Genomic DNA, 23,118 nt, shown 5'->3' with positions numbered 1-23,118 from the left:
GACTATATTTTGATTATGACTTTAATTTAATACAAAACGTAAAATGTTTGATGTAAAATCCATTGATTATGTTATTTTGTCAAATCCTACTATTCTGTCCTGCTAATATATTTATTTTATTTAATATTTCGTTAACTATTAACTTTATTAAAGACATTTTATACCAAACTTCAGAAGTATTGATGTTTTTGTCTAATTTTCTTTCGTTGCTTGGAGTAATTGCCTTAAATCTGAATTATGTAGTTGATTTGTAAAATGCGATTATCTCGAAAACTGTTGAGTTTTGAAGTTATTAACAAGTATACCTTTTTATTGTTAAAATAATGTATCTTTCATATTTTATATCACAAACACCGGTAACTTAGAGAGCAAAAAAGTTAAGTGCAAATGTATGACACATATGTAGCGTATGTGGCGCCCTTTATCAGCTACATTAAAGCATGCATCAAATTATAATTTATGATGTTCAATAGTACCTAGTTACGAATTTTGATATATAAATGTTCACAAACATAAAAGTTATAGCGAAAATTAAAATTTTAAATTTCCACTTTAACACCCTGTATCTTTCTTAATATCAACATTTTATTTAAGCAATTTGGCTTAAATCGTAATATTTTAAAGTGTAGAATCTACGGTTTCTTTTTGTACAATTACTTAAGGACCACCCTGTATTGTACCTTCTTTTTTAAATTGTTAATGAACGGTACTGGGTGTAATTTTCTTACATCCCCGCCAAACTGTAATCTCACATCATCGGAATTTTGGATGAATATTTCTCTTGTTTCTCTTGCCTTTTGTTGACTCTTGGTTTCTATAACTTATTTTTCTAATTGTTTAACTCTAGTTTCTATTTCTTTCTTGTCTTCTTGCAAAGCGTTTTCAAATTTTGTTTCTAAATTTTCTAATTTCTTCATTTGAATTCTGATTTCTTTAATCTCTATCTCTTGTTTCTCGTTTTTTTCTACAATCTCCTCGATTTTCTGTACCAATTCCTTCTTAATACTCTCTATATTTCTGTTGTTTTCTTCTAAGGCTTGTTTTGTCTCTTTTTGATTTTCTTTCATTATTTGTTTTGTTTCATCTATTTTTTGTGTTTGTATTTGCATTAGCTGTAATAATTTATCTATTCGTGATAATTCCCCTTGTTCCAACTCCATATTTTTAGTTCCTAAATTTTCTTTGCTTTTACTTCTTGTGATCGACATTTTTGTTAGATTATTTATCCCCGCCAAATGTGAAGCTTTAAAATTCGTGTAATGTTGCAAAGACGAAAAACTTTTCATCTTATCCCAAATGCAATAAATTCAAACAAATGCACTACATTTTTAAAAAATTTGTCAATCGTAAAAAAAATCAATCAAATATAATAATATAAATCATGCGAAATTTGTACCTAGAGAAATTTGAAATGTTATGTCATAAAATGCAAATACATCAACTTTGATCAACGGGCAAATAAATTTTCAATCACCTGCTTTCTTTTCTCTATCCTTCTAAATTTCAACTAGAAATACTTTCTAAGCTTTACACGTTGGGGGCCATTTATTATGTTATTAATTTTTTTACTTGATAAATTGAGCAAATCAAACAACTTAATTGTTCTCAGGGTGAAAAATCTCCTTATATTAACCTATGTTGTGTGGGTTCAAAGATTTCCTAGTTGTCCTTTATCGGGATAGAGAAAAAAGGATAATAATAAAAATAGTATGTTAAAAAAAATTGGTATTCTTTATTTTATTTAAAGAAGAATAAAACAATTATCAAAGTTTGCCGTTATCTTAACAATCAGCGTAAATGAATACAATAAAATTTACACAAAAAAAATATTTTAAGTCTTCTTGAAGACAAAACCAATTTAAAGTAAATTTCAAATAATATCTTGTAAAACTTTTTATCTTTCTGATTTTTCAATATTTACTTTATTGCAAAATCAAACTTTAAAATGTAACAAATCTCCTAAGTGTATGCAACCTGTATTGCAGTGTGTTGTGTATGTTGCCTACCCTGTAGGTCGCTCTGCGTCCTGTATTATTCGTGATGTGCCATGCGTCCTACTAGAAAAAGGGCCATACGGATTATTAGTTATTTTTTAATTAAGAGGTTATAACGCTTCATGTTTTGTTTTTTTATCTAAGTCTTGTTAATGTTCAGTTTGTTCATGTAAGAGCAGTGCTAAATAAATACCTGTTAACATTGAAAATCCATTCTTTCCCTAAGTAAAAATAATTGAACGAACTCAACGATAATTAAAGGGGAAAAATAACAACATACCCCCCTTACAAATAGTGAAACAGTTCAACAAGTAGTAATGAGTCAAGACATGCTCCAGAGCTTAATTACAAGTCTACAAGGAATTAACAATCAAGCCCAAACTGTAAGTACTTCCAATTCTAACTTTTCAGCATGTAAACATCGGTTTTCGGGAAAACCAAATGAAGATGTCGAGGCATTTATTGATGCCATTACGGTGTATAAAGACTGTCTTAATATTTCTGATCATCACGCGTTAAAAGGATTGTCTATGCTTTTAATTGATTCAGCTGCAACGTGGTATCAAGGTATCAATCATCCATTCAAACGTTTGATGAGGCTATAGAAAGTCTCCAGCATGCATACGGTTTTCCAAAGCCGGCGTATTTAGTTTATCGTGAACTTTTCGCGGTCGAACAAGGTCACAATGAAAAAAACCGACGTTTTTGTCAGCAAAGCGTGCTCGTTGTTGCCACGTCAACAAGGCGCCTCCACCATTTCGGAACATGCTCAACTTGATATGGTATTTGGATTATTAAATGCATCTATTAGAGATAAGGTATGGAGAGAATCTATATTTAATTTTAGAGATCTTGTTGAAGCAGCTCGCGTTGTAGAACAATCGCTCCATATTGTTAAAAGCGTTCCGAATATTTCCGTACATAAAACAGAAAGTAATGCAAGTAGTACCCGAAAATCAAAACAATGTTCTTATTGTAAGAATTTTGGACACCAAAGGGACGACTGTCGTAAACTAGCATCCCGCAGTAAATAAGAACCTTCTTCTACTTCTTTAAGTAACAACAGTACAAAGCAACCTTTTTCAAATCCCAACGTTGCCAATATCAACGAAAATTCCCAGATTTTCTGCTATGGTTGTAAAAGCCCAGGTTTTATTAAATCAAATTGTCCCAAGTGTAGTAAACGTACTGACATAGGTTATGTTTCAACTTCGGCTGAATTTCTTTGCGCTTCCCTGCAATCGACAGATTCAGTCACATTCAATCCCGTTGACTCCAATTACCATCGAAGATCATCATGGTTGTTGTTTTCTTGATTCAGGTGCCGAACGTAGCATCGCTGGTGCTACACTTCGAGAAATTTTACTCAAAGATAAAATTCCCTATAGTACCATAGCTTATGACTTTGGCTGATGGCAAAACTAGTGTTAATGCTCTTTTCTTTCAGGTTAATGTCGTACTTCAAGGTAGAAAACATTCATTAACTTTATGCTCTGTACCTGATCATGTACAAAGTAGAACACTTCTAGGTTCTGATTTTCTTAGGTCAGCTAATATCATTCTTGATATACCACGTGATTGCTGGTATTATGGTGATGAATTGTCTGTACGCTATCCGTTTTCATCTGAATTATTTATATCTGATCTCAGGTCAAATTCTGTTCATTTGGCTCGAGTTGAATTGAGAGAAGATGAAGCCATTTCTCTTGATCCAACAGAAAAGTCTGAAATTAATGACCTTTTGTCTAAACATGATAATGTTTTTTGTCCAAACATTTTTGCCGAACATTATATAACTTTAACTGATGAAAATCCAATCGCTGTTCCCCCATACCGAATGTCTGAGATTAAAAAAGCACAGCTCAAACAAGAGCTTGATACACTTCTTACTGATGGAACCATAGAGAAGTGTGAATCCCCATATGCTTCGCCTGTAGTACTGGTTCCGAAGAAGGATGGCGGAACTCGTCTTACAGTAGATTATCGTAAGTTAAATGCGATCACTAGACCGTATGTCTATCCGCTACCGAGAATAGATGATCTGTTACATGCGACGAAAGAAATACGTTGCATGTCAACACTAGATTTGAAGTCTGGTTATCACCAAGTTTCTGTTAAATTTGAAGACAGAGACAAGACGGTTTTCATTTGCCCCTTTGGCACATTTCGCTATACGCGCATGCCTTTTGGACTGCGCAATGCACCTTCCACTTTTCAGCGACTTATTGACAAATTTCGCTCTGGTTTACCTAATGTTCGTATACTTGCTTACCTAGACGACTTAATTATTCTCTCGCTGACCTCGAGCAAGTATTATCTCGGCTAACAATATTTAAATTACATTTAAATCGTTTAAAACGTAATTTCTGTTGTATTTCTGTCCTTTACCTATGTCATGTAATCACTTCGTCTGGTATAAACCCTGACCCAAATAAGGTTGCCAGTATTGTCAACCGACCTATTCCGAAAAATGTCAAAGAGCTAACTTCACTCCTACAAGCATGTTCTTGGTTTAGACGTTTTATTGAAGATTTCGCTGACATCAGCAAACCTTTATCCAATCTTCTTAAGAAGAATGCTCGTTGGACTTGGACCACAAACCAAACTCAAGCTTTTGACCGACTTAAAATTCTTCTGTGCTCTAGCCCTATACTAAGACAGGCTGATCCTAACCTACCCTATACTCTTAGAACTGATGATAGTTCTTACGCATTGGGAGCTTGTTTACTCCAGGGGGAGGGATCCGAGGAGAGACCAGTGGAATACGCCAGTCGTCTCCTAACAAAGTCTGAACAGAACTACTGTACTACTGAACTTGAGACCTTAGCTGTCGTGTGGGCAGTAAATAAGTTTAAACGTCATATTGGCGCGGCGATACTGATCGGCATAAGTCTTTGCGCGATCTTGATTTGCTTCGTAATTTTCGCGAGCTTGGTATAGAACACTACTGAGAGTCTTTAGGTATGGGGTTATCTCTGGTACGAAGTTGTCATTTTGTACAATAGTCCGAAAGTCTCGTTGTACATCATCGGGAGTACGCAATTCGCGACCGAAGGTTGGAAACGCGGCACTATAACCTGTTGACTGCGATTTAACGGAGTTCATAGCGAATCTTACAGCTGGAATTTGTTCTTTACATGATGTATGGTCAGCTCCTGTCAAAATTGCCAGTTGGGGCTTTAGATCACGATTTTTCCGTTCTACAGGATTTGCGGCTGGCCAATAAACCGGAATTAGAGTTTGTTTAAAACCAGTGCGCTACTTGTTGCATGACCACAATAACAAACTGTGTAGGATTTTACTGATATATGTATTAGATGTTCGTTTTTTTTTATAAAAGGTTAAACGTTTTTTATAAAAATATTCATGTGTTCTTAATATACCATACGCTAAATAAAAAATAAATTCTCCGCTACTAACACCGCTTCTTGGTAAAACTTATTGGAAGAGCAAAAATATAGGATAACTTAAGAGATCACGCGTATGACTCTTTTATTATTTTTTTGTTGGACTATAGATTAGATTGACCAGATAAACATGTTTCAGTTATTTGTATTGCAATATCGTTTTGTTTAGTTTTTTTAATGAGTTTAACAAACCACTGTGTTCCTCATACATGTCTTAAATTGACTTATGCCACTTTAATTTTCACCGGATCATATGGTAGAAATGTTTCAAAACCTCCTGGACCTCGTAAATACGCATGTCCGAAAAAATAAATGGATCCTAAAAACATGCACCATTTTAATTTCATAGGAAATTGGGCGACGGGGTAGGATTTGCACGTGCTAATAATGTCGAGTATTTCCAATAAACATGACATATTATGTTTCTCTAATCTTAAACATTCCAGTTAGTCATCGCATTTTTATTTTATCTAACATTGAAAGATGTAATAAAAATTTACGACTTCCCGTCTTCAGAATTGCTGCGTAAAAATGTAAAATATTTACGTTGCACTAATTTGGCTTGTAAATAAACCTTTTAAGAACTGAAAAAATCTAGAGAACAATCAAATAAATTACAAATTAATGTATGGTAGAAAAATCGGCAAAATGTGTTTATACGAGACGAAAGCCTCGAATTCATTGGGAAAAATATTCGCATGAGATTTTTTGCATAATCACTTTCATAAAAGACCGCAGAATAATGTTCAAGAGGTCGCCCATACAAAAAGAGGTCCTAATTTATTAAAGAGTTTTGTATAAATCCATTTTTAGGTTGGGATAAGGGCTTCAAACAACTAAAAACAATGTTTTAAAATCAAATAGGCCAAACTAAAGTATCAGAAACTGATAGAACAAGGTTTGGTGAATTCAAAAATAATTGTGTGTTTTTAAGCCTTGAAAATCATCATTTTCGTTTTTTTTTTTCAGTTTTAAATTGTATAAGTTGAAAACGATCAACTTTAGAGAAAAATTACAATAAACCTTTTTTAATCAGAATAATCCAAAAGACCGAAAATAAATTTGTGCGGGGAGATGAAATTGATTTATAGAATTTGTTTAAAAACAATTAATGTTTAAATAAATTAGAACCACTTCTGCTGGTATTATGCTTTAAGACGAAATAAGTTAAATACAAAGTTATCAATTAATTAAATTGTCTGTGTATCTTATATACTAAAAGGCTAAGCCCTTTTCTTGTGCGCAATACTCCTCCTAAACGGTGATAGATAGGACAATAATTTTTTCGAATAATTAAACAGATTGTTGAGTAGATTCCCCCTAAGGTTTAAAGTTTAAAAAATTCGAACCGGTTTAAAAATGGCGGCCATAAAATGAATTTTTTCCTATAGTAAAGTATAGGAATTTTACAGGTTTCATTCTTCAAAATTTAAAGTCCTAATTTTCAATGTATTTTTAAAATATGCCCGCGTCTACTTTTTTCTTATACTTACTGATTGAATTCAGAATTATGAAACCGGAAGTAAATACTTCCGGTTCCAATTTTCGAATGCTGGAATGCACCAACAAGTGTTTCCACTTAAGGAATAACGATAATGACCACTCAAAATTCGGGATCCTCCTGTGTCGGATTTTAATTTATGGGGTCTGTTTTACACTATCTGATGAGTTGGTATTTTTTTATTTTTATGTTTAGTTAGAAAGTATTCTGTTTCCAACAAGTGCAGCGTGTGTGAGGTATTGTGATTGATATTTAGAGATTTAGACTACGTTTTGAGTTTAATACTTAAAGAATTAAATAATGAGGTAAGCATTACTTTGTTTTTAATTTATTAGTTAGAAATATATTATTAATTTTGTTGGGAATAAGCCAGAATTTTACTTTAAATTAGGTTTATTTTAAATAAATAAATAAAAAATAAACTTATTATAAAGTAAAATTGTGGCGTATTCTCAAAAAAGTGGAACAGTAGGCGGTAGTGTAGACTAGCGCGGAGCATCATACTGTTTCTGTATTTTTTAAATTTAAATAATATTTAAATATAAATTTAGTTAGTTAGTTAGTTAGAGTTCTCAAACCGACTTCTTTTTCTTAAACGTGGCATTTTACAATCTAAAATATGCAAAAAAAAAGTTACTTCCGGTTTTACTTCCGTTTTTTATTTAAGAGGGGCGGAGTCTAACAATCATATTGTTTCCGTTGCCTAATGTAAATCTTCCTGAAAATCCTAAAAAACTACTGTATCGATTTGCAATTTAAAAAAATTGGCGTCGATACAGTTTATTTTTAGGATTTTTGGAACATTTACACCAGGCGACGGAAACGATGGATCGTTAGACTCCGCCCTCTTAAATATCAGCAAAACTTACATCAAAACTCGATGTCGAGTTGGTCCGCTAGTTTAAATTAAATGTACACTACCTTTAATAATGAATGAACTGTGGAATTTCGTTCTTGCACTTGGATGGGCGGTGATAAACAATTTACTTTTATGGGGTTATATGACACTCTCTAGAGGGTACTGCTATTATATACTCAATGTGACTGTGCAACCGGAATAGTCTCTAAGTATTTAAGAATATTAATGCGGCATCTACATGGAGACCGAATATTAGGTTACGCACGATAAGACACACACATACACGTTAATTAAAACTAGATAAGGAATGAAATAATTAATAAAATGTTAAAAGAACTAAAAAATATACATGGAGGGACGGAATCCCTAGCTTGTCACCTTGCCCATTTATAGGTCGTTGTTGTAGCCGTCGTCATCGTCAGTATTAGACAGTTCTGTTGATCAGATGATTCGCTATCGTCATCTAAATTTATAATGATTTCATGCGCTTCATCCAGTATGTATTCTCGGCTGAAGTACTCTTCTTCTACTTTATCAACATGCCTGCAAGTATTTACCGATATTTCTGACGTGATTTCATTTAGCCTGATTTTGGCTAGTTCTAAAACATCTGCTAATTTAAAAGTCGCGTTTCTTGCTACAACTTCATTTTTTAAAATGGCCCATATCTTTTCAAGTTCCGGATGATATGGTGGTAAACGTAAAACCAAGTGGCCGTGCTGTGTTAATAATTGGTCGACAGCATATACTGGATTTTTAGGTTTAGCAATGAGTACCTTACTGTAGAGCTCCGGTTTTGTTTCGCTTTCATCGAAAAATATGTTTCTTTCTGTCAACCATTTTTTTATGATGTCTTTTTTCGAAGCCGATGTAGGACATTTTTCAAGAGTCACATTATGATATGAGGCGTTGTCTATTACTAAAACTGAATTGGAAGGTAAATTGGGAAGAAGTTTGTCTTTCAACCACTTCATATAATTCTGGTGATTCATGTCATCGTGATAATCACCAGTTTTTTGTCCGGATTTGAAAATGAGAGCAGCATTTTCGAAAAATCCATTTTTACCACCACAATGTAAGATGATCGTCCATCATCCCAACCTTTTGGAACTGTGTGGGAACTATGTATATAAGTTTCATCACTATATACAATATTTCTATCTACAAAATATTGTGAATTACTTTAAAATTAGTTATAATGTAAATAAATAAATATCTTACTTTGAGATTTGTACTTTTTGAGTTTTCTTAGAAATTCTGTTCGTTTGGCTCTTATGTCAGTTTTTTCGATTAAAATTTTCCTATTTTCTTCCACTTTTCTCCACCTAAATCTTAATTTCTTCACAATTTTTCTGAAAGAAGATAGTTCACCAGTTACAATTCCTTCGTTTCAAACAACTTTCATGGTAGGTCTTCTTTTGTGGATAGTAGCGAACGTGTAAATGGTATTTCTTATGACGTGTTCCTCAAATGGATTGGTTGATGACTTGGGGCTGGGCTTGCAAATACTTGTTCTGGGTGATACAAATTGTGAAGTTGCTGGTTTGTTTTTACCTTCCTTAATTATCCTCTTCGCTGTACTTTCTGAGGTACCAGTTGCTTGAGCCACTCGCTCTATTAGGGGTAAAGGAGTTGTGCAATATCCCAAATCTTTTTCCCGTTTCATAAATAAATAAAAGTTAAAAATAATTTGTTCCCTTGCCCATGGACCACTTTTCCATTATTACTTTCCCTATAAAAATGCTAGGTTTTAGATAATAGATAAAATGTTAAATATTAGTTATGTTTAAGAAAAACATTTACAAAAAACTGAATTGAAAAAAAATACTTTAAAAGTGTGTGAAGCATTTAATTTCTAGCTGAGCCCCTTTGGCTTTATACACTCTATGAACTAAATACTGTACACACTTTTAAAGAACTTTTCAGTTTAATTCATTAATTTATCATAAGCCTTTACAAAACATATTAATTTTTTGCAAAAAATATTAAAATAAACAATAAAGTTATCAGATTTTACACACTTTTAAAAGTGATTTTTTTTTAATTCATTAATTTGTCATAAGTGTACAAAACATATAGGTAAGTTATTTACAAAAAAATATTAAAATTAACATAATTTAACTTACATTTTTAGGATCTCACTGTAAAATGTTAAAAACGACTTGAAACGCACTGAATATAAATAGTACCTCACTATAAAATATTAAAAACGATTCTTCACAAAAAAAAAAATAAAAAATATTAAAGCTATTTCACTAACGCAAAAAACTAGTTCGCCTCTGTCTCGCTACGATAACGCACTGAAGAGAACTGCATGTTTTTAGCAATGCCTGATATTATTGTTTCGTCCGTAGATCGACGTCACTAAATGATGACGTCAGGTCCACGACATTATGAATTATCTCTATATATCGTCTATAATCTACCATCATAAGGTGATACAGGGTTCCAGAACCTTGGAATGGGTATTCTAATAGAATGCGAGATATACAATAGGCCAACTGGATGCAGTACGACCGGTTTACAACAAACGGCTTAAAAAAATGCATTACAAACAGAATATTATTTATTAAAAACACTCTACAGTACTTTAAATAGTGTATTTCAAAATATAAAACAGTTTTAAACATTTGTTTAGTTCAGGCATTATTATTGACAAACACGAACAACTTATTGTTATTAAAAGAAAATTTAATTACAGTACATCATTAGTTCTATAAAACTGGTTGGTACCATTTAATCTCACTGCCTAAACAACCGCTAACAAGTTGATGATGCACAGGACTAAACTTGCAAGATACTACTACGCCTTTGTGGTAATCGTTTAATTCAACGGCAGTCTTAAGTTCTGTTGGTTGATCTGGTATGCACTTTGACAGTTCGTTACATTGCTCATCGAAGGCGAGCAATCGAATACCTTTGTCGTAAGGAGAACATATTAATCTACCATCGGAAGAGAAGCACACTTCTTTAATAAAACCTTTGCCCACATTCTTTTCTTTAAGGTAATGAGTCAGTCTCGGAAGGTTGCTTATTATTTTGTTACGGTCGTTTGGATGTTGTTGAAAATACGTATTGTAGGATGAGTTTATTCCTAAAAGATTAATTAACAAATTATATTTATAAATTTACTATTTCTTGGGTTTAGGTTCAATAAAATATATATATCAACGTTTCGGCAGGAAACCCTTGCCTTTGTCAAGATTCTAAAATGTACATGTATAAGACAAACAGTTATTGTAAAATATGTATATATATGACATAATGACGGTATTAGATTTTTGTTTTGATACAGGGCAGCGACAGCCGCTTATACGTATTTCGACCTCTTTAGGTCTCCTCAGAACGGTATAGCCACAGAGCAGTGGCTATTATGTTTTATTACTTATTTCGTTTGGAGTACCAGAAACTGAATTCACTACGAATTTTGACCAGGATGAACGGCATGTGGAATGCAATTTTAGATTCCCTTGTCGAGTAATTTATCCAGCTATTTATTTCGCAAGTTTTAGGAAACACAGTGGTAAAAATTTGAATTCGGTTTCGCTAGGTAGAAATCGTTTGATTTCTCTTTTTGTATATATATATATATATATATATATATATATATATATATATATATATGACTTTCCAAAACGTAAAACGGGACACAGACATTAACGAATTGACAAAATAAATAAAAGTTGATATCTGATATCTCATGGTTTACTGTCATTAGTATATAATTATTTTTATATGAGCGTATCTTTGATGTTTTCGAAAAAGGTAAAGTGGAGATATGTTATGACTTTAAGAGCTTTTTATGGTGTTATATTTATTATTATTTAAATCAGATTGAAATATATTTTATTTGGGTTTTGTGTATCTTTTTTGTCATTTATTGCGTTGGTATTTCTTTTTATTTCTATTAATTCATATATTTCCCCCTTCTTTTTGTTTTGTTCTGTTTTTAAAATTTTGATGTTTTCAAAATCAAATTTATGCTTCTTCTCACTTTCATGTTTTGTGAGCGCAGTGACGTTGTTCTTGTCATATTTGTGAGAGCGAATTTTGGATTGAAGCAGTTGACTAGTTTGACCGATATAGACACCTTCACAGTTAATACATGGTATCTCGTAAACAACATGTGATTTTTTAAGTTTTGGAGTTTGTGTTTTTAGTTTTGTGAAATATTTATTTAAAAGGTTGTTGCCTTTGTGGGCCACTATTATATTATTTTTGGCTAAAAGATTTGTTAATTGTTCCGATAAACCTTTTATATGTGGAAGAGTTGTGTAATTAGTTTTGATGCTGTTGGGTTTGTTGTTATTTGTGTTGTTATAAAATTTATCAAATCAAGACTTCATAAATTTTATAACAACACAAATAGCAACAAACCCAACAGTATCAAAACTAATTACACAACTCTTCCATATATAAAAGGCTTATCCGAACAATTAACAAATCTTTTAGCCAAACATAATATAACAGTGGCCCACAAAGGCAACAACCTTTTAAATAAATATTTCACAAAACTAAAAACACAAACTCCAAAACTTAAAAAATCACATGTTGTTTACGAGATACCATGTATTAACTGTGAAGGTCAAACTAGTCAACTGCTTCAATCCAGAATTCGCTCTCACAAATATGACAAGAACAACGTCACTGCGCTCACAAAACATGAAAGTGAGAAGAAGCATAAATTTGATTTTGAAGACATCAAAATTTTAAAAACAGAACGAAACAAAAAGAAGAGGAAGATATACGAATCAATAGAAATAAAAAGAAATACCAACGCAATAAATGACAAAAAAGATACACAAAACCTAAATAAAATATATTTCAATCTGATTTAAATAATAATAAATATAACACCATAAAAAGCTCTTAAAGTCATAACATATCTCCACTTTACCATTTTCGCAAACATCAAAGATACGGTCATATAAAAATAATTATACAGGGTGAGTCATAACCATTGGGACATAGACTAAGGTCAGGTTATTTGGACCAAAATATGGCTATTGGGCCAAATATGCCTTAATAAAATGTTGCTGAGAAAAAAGATACAGGGTGTTAAAGTTAATTTTTGTTTTTCGTTTTTTGCTAATAGTTTGCCTGTATATTTATAAATTGTTATCAAAATTACATAGGCATAATCTTAGACAAGAAATAGTATTTTATTTACAATTTTACGTTTTGTCATAGAGGGCGCCACGTGGATCATTCCTAATGATCAAATTGAGTCTAAACTTTTTCTGATGAAACTTTTTAGTAATTTTTATTAGAAAATATGACGTAAACATCATTTTTACGTAAAATTGGTACTCTTGTTTAAACATGATAATTTAAAAAATAATTTAAACCGTTTTCGATAAAAACGCAGTCTAACTGCTTAGAGTCTTAAAAAAGGATTTCAAATATTATTTCATTTATGAAAAGTATGCTTTGGACTGTCAGATAATTGTTGTTGGTAAATGTCATTTGTTCAGAGTAAATTATTTTTGATGTGACAGTGTAGTGTAATGTTGCACTTTTTAAAAGTAATCATTACTTTTTTTGATTGAAATGCCTCGTCACAATCATTTTACTAATGAAGAAATGCGAGATATGATTTGCGTATACGCACAAGAAAATTTTTGCGGTCGCTCGGCAGCCAGAAGGTATGGAATGTTATACGCAAACAGAAGGCAACCAAATCACAAAACTTTTGCAAGATTATATCGTAGTTTAGGTGAAACTGGGTCATTTCAAACTAAAAATCGGGGTGGTCGACCGAAACAAATCACACCTAATCAAGAAGATGAACTTTTGGTTCGAGTAGATGAAAATCCTGAAATAAGTTCACGACATCTATCAGCAGCAACAGGAGTAAGTCAGTCGTCTATTGTTAGAATTCTAAAAAAAGAGAACCTCCATCCTTATCACTTCACTCCTGTTCAAAATTTACTTCCAACAGATCTTCCACGACGGTTACAGTTTTGCCAACGTATTCTGAATAAACATCGCAATGACAGACACTTTATTGAGAATATTATGTTCACCGACGAAGCAACTTTTACCAGACGAGGGGTTTTTAATTGGCGAAATAGTCATTATTGGGAAGAAGAAAACTCGCATGCTATTAAAGCTAGACATTTTCAGCATGAGTTTAAATTGAATATTTGGTGTGGCATTATAGGCGACCAACTACTAGGGCCTTATGATCTTCCTCCGAATTTAAATGAAGATTCTTATTTATTCTTTTTGGAAAATACTCTTAGTGATATTTTAGATGATCTGTCACTGGATGTAAGAAGAAAAATGTGGTTTATGCAGGATGGAGCGCCACCTCATTTTTCATTAGCTGTTAGAAATCATCTTAATGACGTATTTCCTCAACGATGGATTGGCAGAGGCAGTGATTTTCAATGGCCACCAAGAAGTCCTAAGTACAACCCGCTAGATTTTTATTTTTGGGGACATATGAAGTCCTTAGTTTATGCCAATGAAATTAATACACGAGACGAACTTTGGAGATACATTCAAAATGCAGCTAATCTTATAAGGGGACAGAATAATATTTTTTTTAACGTCCGAAAATCCTTTATAAAAAGAATTAGGAAAGGCATAGAAATGGGAGGAGACCATGTAGAACATTTGGTTTGAGTTTTTGTGAGTTCTTTTAAGTTAAAGTGTGTTTAGTTTTGATTTATCGTCAAAACGGAAACCTTACGTTAGTTGCAACTTTGTTTATTAGTTTGGTATTTGATAGTGGAATTGTAAATAAAATACTATTTCTTGTCTAAGATTATGCCTCTGTGCCAATTTTGATAGCAATTTATAAATATACAGGGAAACTATTAGCAAAAAACGAAAAACAAAAATTAACTTTAACACCCTGTATCTTTTTTCTCAGCAACATTTTATTAAGGCATATTTGGCCCAATAGCCATATTTTGGTCCAAATAACCTGTCCTTAGTCTATGTCCCAATAGTTATGACTCACCTCGTATACTAATGACAGTAAACCATGAGATATCAGATATCAACTTTTATTTATTTTGTCAGTTCGTTAATGTCTGTGTCCCGTTTTACGTTTTGGTAAGTCATATATATATACATATTTTACAATAACCGTTTGTCTTATACATGTACATTTTAGAATCTTGAAAAAGGAAAGGGTTTCCTGCCGAAACGTTGATTACAATGGAAATTAAAATCTAGTTCCACATGTAATATATATTTTATTGAACCTAAACCTATATTAAATATAGTACGGTTCAAGAAACTCAATATATATATATATATATATATATATATATATTTATATACTGTTTTTATTATTGGGGAATGAAGTCAATTTATTTTGGGATAAAAGTTAAACTCTTTAGAGCTTAATCAAGCTTTCGGAAATTTTATTTCCTTTCTCAAGAAAATCTATAATAAAAATTTTAATTTAGTTAAACTAATATAAATAAAAAAAAACTTACAGCTCGTGGTTAATAAAAATTTAATAAATTGTATACATTCCCAAAAACAAAATAAAACAGTTTATATAATTGAACAGTCATTACATATTCACAATTCTATAATAAGCTATAGTGAATAATCGGCAGTGTATGCAAATAGATATAGGACATTGCTCAAGAGGCGTATGCTGTTTCAGCATATCACTGGTTTAGCTGGAATTGCATTTCTAATAATTTTTGTTCATATTGTATAATTCAGTTTAGAATATGTTCTCTTATAATAAACTTGTACTTGTAAAAATTGTTAAAATAAATATTTCTAAAAATCTACAGCACAGTACCAAAATTGTATAAAGTGACTAATATTTTCAATGTAGACCTTTGCGGGTTCGAGGAGAAAGGAAATCGACAAGTCAAAGGCGTGCGGTTTTTATTAAAAAAAATACCAGGATTTTAGTACGAATTAATTGTCATAAAAATTATTTTCTTATTTTATAGATGCTTTAGATAAAGAAAACTAGTACTTGTTAAATATATTTTTTGGGAAAAACCCTTTATCCGTTTAAATTAATAAACTTATGACTGATTCAAGGATTAAATTTAATTCCTATTATCAAATGAGATTTAATGACGTGGGATTAGAAAAAGGGTAGTCAAATAACTTTTAGCACAGGTAAACCTGAAACTTACGTACTTAAACAATTCTTGGTACGAATGTCTACTAGTAATAAATGGGTCACCTTAACTGAATATTTATTTCCATGATATATAAAAAAATATGTTCAAATAAAAACTAACATTATACATAATCTAAATTGAACCATCTATGTCATCTTTAGATTCATCAGTAGTATCTTCGCCTAGATCCACAACTACTGGTTCCATGGTAATTTCAATGAAGTTATCAAGGTTCCACATATTCTTTTCTTCTTTCACTAGATGCTCGATATATTTTATTCACGATTGTAAGATCACATTGCTGAAGGCACTATTAAGCAGATTTTTTCCATAATTGAATTTGAAAGTAACATTGTTCCTTACAATGGTATGGCGGCGATCGAACTATCGCGCAATTTCAACTACTTTATTTTAATATATTTATCTTAATGACACCAGTAGAGGAAATATGAGAATTTCAGATTCAAGATGGCGGACAGTTAGATGCCTAGGTAAGTGGCGTTGGGGCCGTAGAAGTAGCCTCTGGGGATGTAGGGGGTGATGTACAAAAAGTATAAGTATAGAAGAAGTACACCCTGTCGTCATAGGGTTGAAAATGGTGAGAAGTAGAAAATACGTGTTTGTTGCAATGAATAATATGCGGCAGAGTTGGTTAGGTAGCATTGGGGCCTGTGTAAATGTACAAGAAAGCCTCCACTGACGCCAGAGGGGTGTGTGTTCGAAATGGGAAAGAAGAAGCGGTGAAAAGATGAGTGAAAATTGTATGGTATTTGTAGATATTTAGTAACAAAAGATGATAAATGGGGAAATCAGGCAATGTAGATACGTCGTACATATCGGTTATTAGCAAGCCAATAAGCAAAGATGATATTTTTTAGTATTAAATAATAAGTTTTTGTAAGTTATGAGTTTTAAGTTTTGAGTTTCGTTTGAGTCCTGGTCCACGTTTACTTTCTATTACGAGCTGTAGAAACTCGTATGTAACACATCCTATTATATAACTATGATTTTGTAGTTTCTGTTTGTTTCTCATTTTAATGTTTTAATCTTTTATGTTTTACTGTTACAATTTTGAGTTAGTTTTAGCTTTTTAACTGTTGCAATTTTACCTCAGACCTGCAAGAGACACAGGAGCATGGTATTTGTTGGTATTCTTGTGTACATTCTTAAGTTATGAATTTCGTTTATCCTAGTCCACGTTTATCTTGTATTACGATCTGTAAAAACTCGTATGTAATATATCGTATTATATAGCTATGATTTGTAGCCTCGGCTTTTTATAATGTCAATGTCTTTTTTCATCATTTTACTGTTGCAATTTTATTAATTTACTTCAAAATATTGTAATTTTTAATAATAGAATCTGCACTGTAGTAAATGAACTGACATTCGCAATTATTTCAGATGGATTTAAACAAACTAAACAAAGTTTCTGTTATCCAGAAGGAGTCGAAGCCGATTAGAAAGCTACAGCAATTGCAAGTTGGCAAACCATTTAAAATAATAAACTGTAAAATCGTCAACACTGCATTTGGGCAATCGGATCTTCGAGAATTAGAGGAAACTGTGGGGTTTCTACCGAAGCGGGTTACCGAGGACTAAATTCCCTATATAGATCAGTTGAAGACTGAAAATTACGCTGTCGTCTTCAAAAGCCTAGCGAGCATGGGCAAGCTAAATCAAGCAGCGTCATTTGAAATAATTAAAATTTAAGAAAAAACTAGATTTTTCATATTCAAAATTTTGAAAAATGAATTCTGAGGAAATCACTATTCTTAGTAGTGAGTTATTTAAAAATTTGATAAAACTGAAAAATTACTTTTTTTAAAAAAGCGTTGTACAGATAGAGAACCAAAAAATTGGATAAAACAAGTTAAAACATATACATGTTTATGCAATTTAGCTATTAAGGATGATGATTTAAGTATAGAGACACTACGAAAACTTCAAACCAATGTAGAGATCCTTAAAAGATTTGTAATTATACTTCAAAATTTAAATTCTGTTCAGGGCGGTGGGTTAGATAATAGACGTAGAAGTAAAGCAAAAGTTGTTTGTAGAAATATAGCATCAATTTTTCAAAGTAGAGTACAAACGGCAATAATTATTAATAAAGAGCATAAAGATATTTTACAGGTTTTTGTTGATGCTTTTAAACTATTTAAAAAAAAAATGAATACAACTTAAAAACAATGGGCACACTAAAAGTAAATACTACATTTTTTGGGGAATTTATCAAAAAAAATGAAGAGGTGGAAATTTTAGAAAGAAAATTGTTTAAAACTAAAAATGAAGTGATTGATGTAACTACCGATTTAAATATTGGTTTAAAGTTTACGTTAAAGATGCTGTTTTGAACGATTTATCTGAATTTGAGAAATCTCAACGTGGTTGGGCACTGAATAAAATTATATTTTTAGAAATAAACATTAATAAATTTGATATGACTAAAGGAGACTCATCGTATATTCAATTGCATCCTAAAGTTACTTAAAAGCGAGCTTATATCAATGTTAAGAATAACGACCAGGCTTGTTTTGCTTGGGCCATTGTATCAGCACTATATTCAGTTAACATAAACGCTAACAAAACTACTTCATACCTTCAACATTTCCAATAACTCTAAATCAAATTTCCCTCTTTGAAAAAAATAATGAAAATATTTCTGTCAATGTTTTCGAGTTAAATGTTAAAGACGAGCATTTCAATTTTTCTGGGCTTCCTGTGAGATTAACTAAACAAAAACGAGAAAAACATGCCAATCTGTTAATAGTTCAAAATAAATATTATTTTAGAAATAAAGTGGACAGCGTCGGACCATGGAGTGATGGACGTGATGAAGATATAATATATTTTCACTACATTTGGATAAAAGATTTAGTCAAGCTTGTCAACTCACAACTTTCTAAACACCATGGAAAAAAATATTTATGTGATAGATAGTACACACAAATTTTGAATCACTGCTCGTTCATCTTCGCGCATCCCACTTAACAGCATCAACTATGTCAACGTATCCATATCAAAGACACACAGCGTGCAGTGCCGGATTATATTTTATAAGTGCAATTATGACGATAATGACGTTTGGATTGTATGCCATGGTTTTCACATGAAATTGACAACTTATCTCAATTTAATCATTCAAAATTAATAAATATTCAACCCATGAACGTTGAAGTAAGTTTAAAAGATGCTACTGAGAGATAAAAAAAAATAGTTTTGCGTTGTTATCAACAGTTCCTCGAAGACACTTTGTCTCAGGACCATGTAACCTATGAATTTCGTTTGTCCTAGCCATACGTTGCCATGGTACCAATTCCAACGGTAACTTGAACATCCTAATTTGTAATAACATATAATGTAACATATCTATAAATTAATAACATTTAACGGATTTTCACCCATACATTTTAGTGGCTCATAGCATGTATACTTTGTTACACTGATGATGGAATTTACATTTCGAAAACGTTCTGTAATGTATTTGTGATATAGCCCGTTTGGGTATTTTATTATATACATTTTATAAAGGATTTGAAATAAAAAATTTTGTGATATATGGTATACAGCCAGCTGCAGGAACTTAGTTTCCTAGTGGATTCTACTGAGAGATGTCACATTTGCAATAGAAAATTTTTGGAGAAGGATCGAATTGTAAGAGACCATTGTCATTTGACTGGCAATTTTAGAGGTTTTGCACACAATGGGTGCAATTTAAATTGTAAAAAATCATTTGTGGTTCCAATAGCCTTCCACAATATGAGTGATTACGACCTGCATTTCATAATAAAGGATTTAGCAAAAATGTACCACATTTCCATTTTACCGGTCAACAAAGAAAAATATATTAGTTTCATAGTTTAACATAAAAAGACAAATATTAGTTTCCGTTTCATTGATACTTTTAGATTTATGGGGAGTTCATTAGATAGCTTTGTTTCAACTTTGAAGCCAGAAAATTTTGGAATTTTAAGAAAACAATTTCCAAATTTAGATGATGAAACGTTCAAGTTGTTAACTAAAAACGGAGTGTTCTTTTATGATTATTTAGATAAAGTTGAACGGTTGGATGAAACAAAATTGCCAGACAAAGAAAACATTTACAATAAACTGAACGATGAGCATATATCAGATTCAAATTATGCTCTAAAACAAGCTTTGACATAAACTTATACAAGCTCATGAACAACGCTGTATTCGGAAAAACGATAAAAAACTTAAGGAAGTATAGGCTGGTGAAATTAGTCAATAAATGGGAGGGGCCCGTAGGTGCTCGAAATTTGATTACTACCCCGAAGTTTCATAGTCGCGGTATTTTTGACCAATCATTAATGGCAGTAGAATTAAAGAAAACTGAAATTATTTTCAATAAACCATTGTATGTTGGAATGGCAATCTTAGAACTCTCTAAAACCTGCATAAGTGAATTTCATTATGACTATATGTTACAAAAATTCCCAGTTAATCAAAATAAATTGCTTTATATTGATACTGGTGTACTAATTTATGAAACTGAATGTAATGATATATACGAGGAAATGATTAAGGCTGGCATTCATAGATTTGATACAAGCGGTTATCCTCCAAAGCATCCTTGGAATATTCCATTAGTAAACAAAAAAGTGCCCCGCCTAATGAAAGATAAGAATAACTAAAAAATCATGACTCACTTCGTAGGTCTTCGTTCAAAGCAATATACATATAAAGTGGCTGGAGAGAAAGATGTTAAAAAGGCAAAAGAGGTTAAGATGAATATTGTAAAGACTAAAATTAACTTTGATGAGAACTTTAAAACTTTCGCACTTAATGACTACTATTGCTTATGGTTTAGGTATTATAAAATACCAAAATATAATTTGCTACTCTGTCGAACATGTTACAGAGTATTTAAATTAATTTTCTCTGAAAAATAATGTCTAAAAGCTGAATCCGATCATTTTCATGTTAGTTGCTTAGCTTCAGACTTGCATTTAGTATTTAGAAAAAAATCAATCTGGTGTCAAAATGGTGTTTGTACTCTTTGAACTAAAGGATGGATATGAGTAGATAAACAGAGTGTCTTCTGGAGCAGAAGTGACGTCACACTAGGTCAGGCCTCCCTGGTGACGTAGAAACGTCCCCGTGTCTCAAGGCCACGCCCTCGGCCAATGGTGAGGTAGGTACCCCTCTCGTGTCTCTAGGCCACGCCCCTCGACCAATAGTGTCATAGGAACGACTCCAAGTAAACGCCTGACCAATGGCGACATAGGAACGTCCCCACTCGTGACGTTAGAAGATATCCTCGACCAATGGTGGCATAGGAACGTCCTCTCGTGACGTTAGAACATATCCTCGACCAATGGTGATACAGAAACGCCCCACTCGTGACGTTAGAACATACCCTCGACCAATGGTGGCACAGAAACGCCCCACTCGTGACGTTCGAACATATCCTCGACCAATGGTGGCATAAGAACGTCCCCTCGTGACGTTAGAACATATCCTCGACCAATGACGGCACAGAAACGCCCCACTCGTGACGTTAGAACATATCCTCGACCAATGGTGACAGGATCGTCCCCTCGTGACATTAGAACATATCGTAGACCTATGGTGACACAAAAACGCCCCCCAAGTAAACGCCTGACCAATGGTGGCATAGGAATGTCCCCTCGTGACGTTAGACCATATCCTCGACCAATGGTGACATAAAAACGCCCTACTCGTGATGTCAGAACGTATCTATGTCCAATAGCGGCATCATGACATCGAATTGAATTCATCCTCGTGTCTCCCGACCAATGGTGACATAGGAACGCCCCCAATGGGAAAGTTTGCATTGACGTCCAATGAGAACGACGTACATCGACCAATGGTGGAGGCTATCAGGAAAAGACACCCAAACCCCCCCCCCCCCCCCATTCCCCATAATCGAAAAGAAACCCAAACGCCCCCCCATTCCCTATAAAAACGAAGATACGCCTCAACATACACCAACGAGAACGACTGGTAGAGACGTATCACGAAAAGACACCCAAACACCCCCCCATTCCCCCAATAATAACGAAGATACGGCTCGACGAACACCAATGGCGACAGCCGAAAACAAGACGAATTCACAGCCGAAAAGAAGAAGACGAATTAACGTTGACAGACAAAGAGAATAAGTGTGTACTTCGTATATATTTTATAGACGAAGATTAGCGTAAGAACTTTGAAATTTTCTCAATTTATATTTTACGAGTAATTTTTAATATACCTCATATATATTTTATCCACAGCAATTAGCGTAATAGCAAAAATTCGTTTATTTTTCAATTTATATTTTACGAGTAATTTTAACATCGTATATATAATTAAAATTATAAATCTTTATAAAAATTCCAACCAGCGGATGTGCATTTCCTTTTAACATGTCTCACACGGTCGCCGGAAACACCTGCAATAATTTTTTTCAAGAATCAGCTTATTAGCAATTTTACACCGGACGTAATATGACGCCAAATATTGTGTATAATTATATATGCAAGGTTAATGGGCGACATTCCGTAAAGTAAATGTATATTTATGTATACAGGGTGCAACGAAAAACTTGTGTACAATAAATATTATTTATTGGATTTGTAAAACATTACAACCAAATAATTAGGTTAGAATAATACCACAGCAGTTGGGATTATCGAGAATATTATTTATATTGGGGTTTAAATGAAAGTCATTTATTTAACTGATGTCGCTCGTACAGTGCAGGCTAGAAGAGTTTTGCAAAAAAATACAAAAGTTGAAGGTGGATATACAGTGATACGAAGATATAACGAAAATTAAAAAACGATTTGCAGAGTTTCATCTGTCTGATAGAAAGCTACCAAAAACACAATACCCATTAAAAAGAATTCGGTCGACAAGATGTCTCAACTAACAATATCATTCATCGTTCTCACAGCTATCGTTAACAATGTCCTTTATACAAACGTTCCAAACAATGTTAAGAACATGGCGATATGTTTTAATGATGGAAAAACTGACTGTAATCGAACTGAATGTACCGTAATGGATCATGAAGTGGTGAATTATGGACAGCTTCCAGTATTTTTCAAAGCGATACCAAAGTCAGGAGGAGCATTCTACAAGATCAGGCTAATATCCCCAAATAACTGTCATCCTGGTGCAATATAATACGCACCCTGATGCGCATCGCCCTCCTTCTGGCACTTTTCTAAATTTTCTATTGGACGAGAGGTCCGAAAATCTCATATAAAAGTTA

The 23,118-nt window shown here is 32.7% G+C and overlaps 2 protein-coding genes across 3 annotated transcripts in view; both read right to left on the bottom strand.

Moving 5' to 3' along the window:
• Positions 1–8,135: 8,135 nt before the first annotated feature.
• On the bottom strand, positions 8,136–8,753 carry LOC140438766 (uncharacterized). Its single transcript, XM_072528415.1, has one exon. It carries the CDS (start codon positions 8,751–8,753, stop codon positions 8,136–8,138), a length of 618 nt encoding a protein of 205 aa, XP_072384516.1.
• Positions 8,754–10,305: 1,552 nt separating this feature from the next.
• Positions 10,306–23,118, bottom strand: part of LOC140439741 (DDB1- and CUL4-associated factor 10 homolog) — a 388,500-nt gene continuing 375,687 nt past the window's right edge. For both annotated transcript variants that reach the window (XM_072529869.1, XM_072529868.1), the window contains exon 7: positions 10,306–10,855. In XM_072529869.1, coding sequence (XP_072385970.1) covers positions 10,476–10,855 — 380 coding nt within the window. In that variant the 3' untranslated portion in view covers positions 10,306–10,475. The remainder of the gene's footprint in view (positions 10,856–23,118) is intronic.

The sequence above is a fragment of the Diabrotica undecimpunctata genome, chromosome 4 (assembly GCF_040954645.1).
Source record: "Diabrotica undecimpunctata isolate CICGRU chromosome 4, icDiaUnde3, whole genome shotgun sequence".
Lineage (NCBI taxonomy): Eukaryota > Metazoa > Arthropoda > Insecta > Coleoptera > Chrysomelidae > Diabrotica > Diabrotica undecimpunctata.
Note: the sequence above shows the minus strand (reverse complement) of the source record. Positions and strands in the feature narration are given on the sequence as shown.

Bases quoted from the DNA above. Each gene is read 5' to 3' on its own strand.
- LOC140438766 (XM_072528415.1), bottom strand. From the start codon at position 8,753: ATGAATCACCAGAATTATATGAAGTGGTTGAAAGACAAACTTCTTCCC.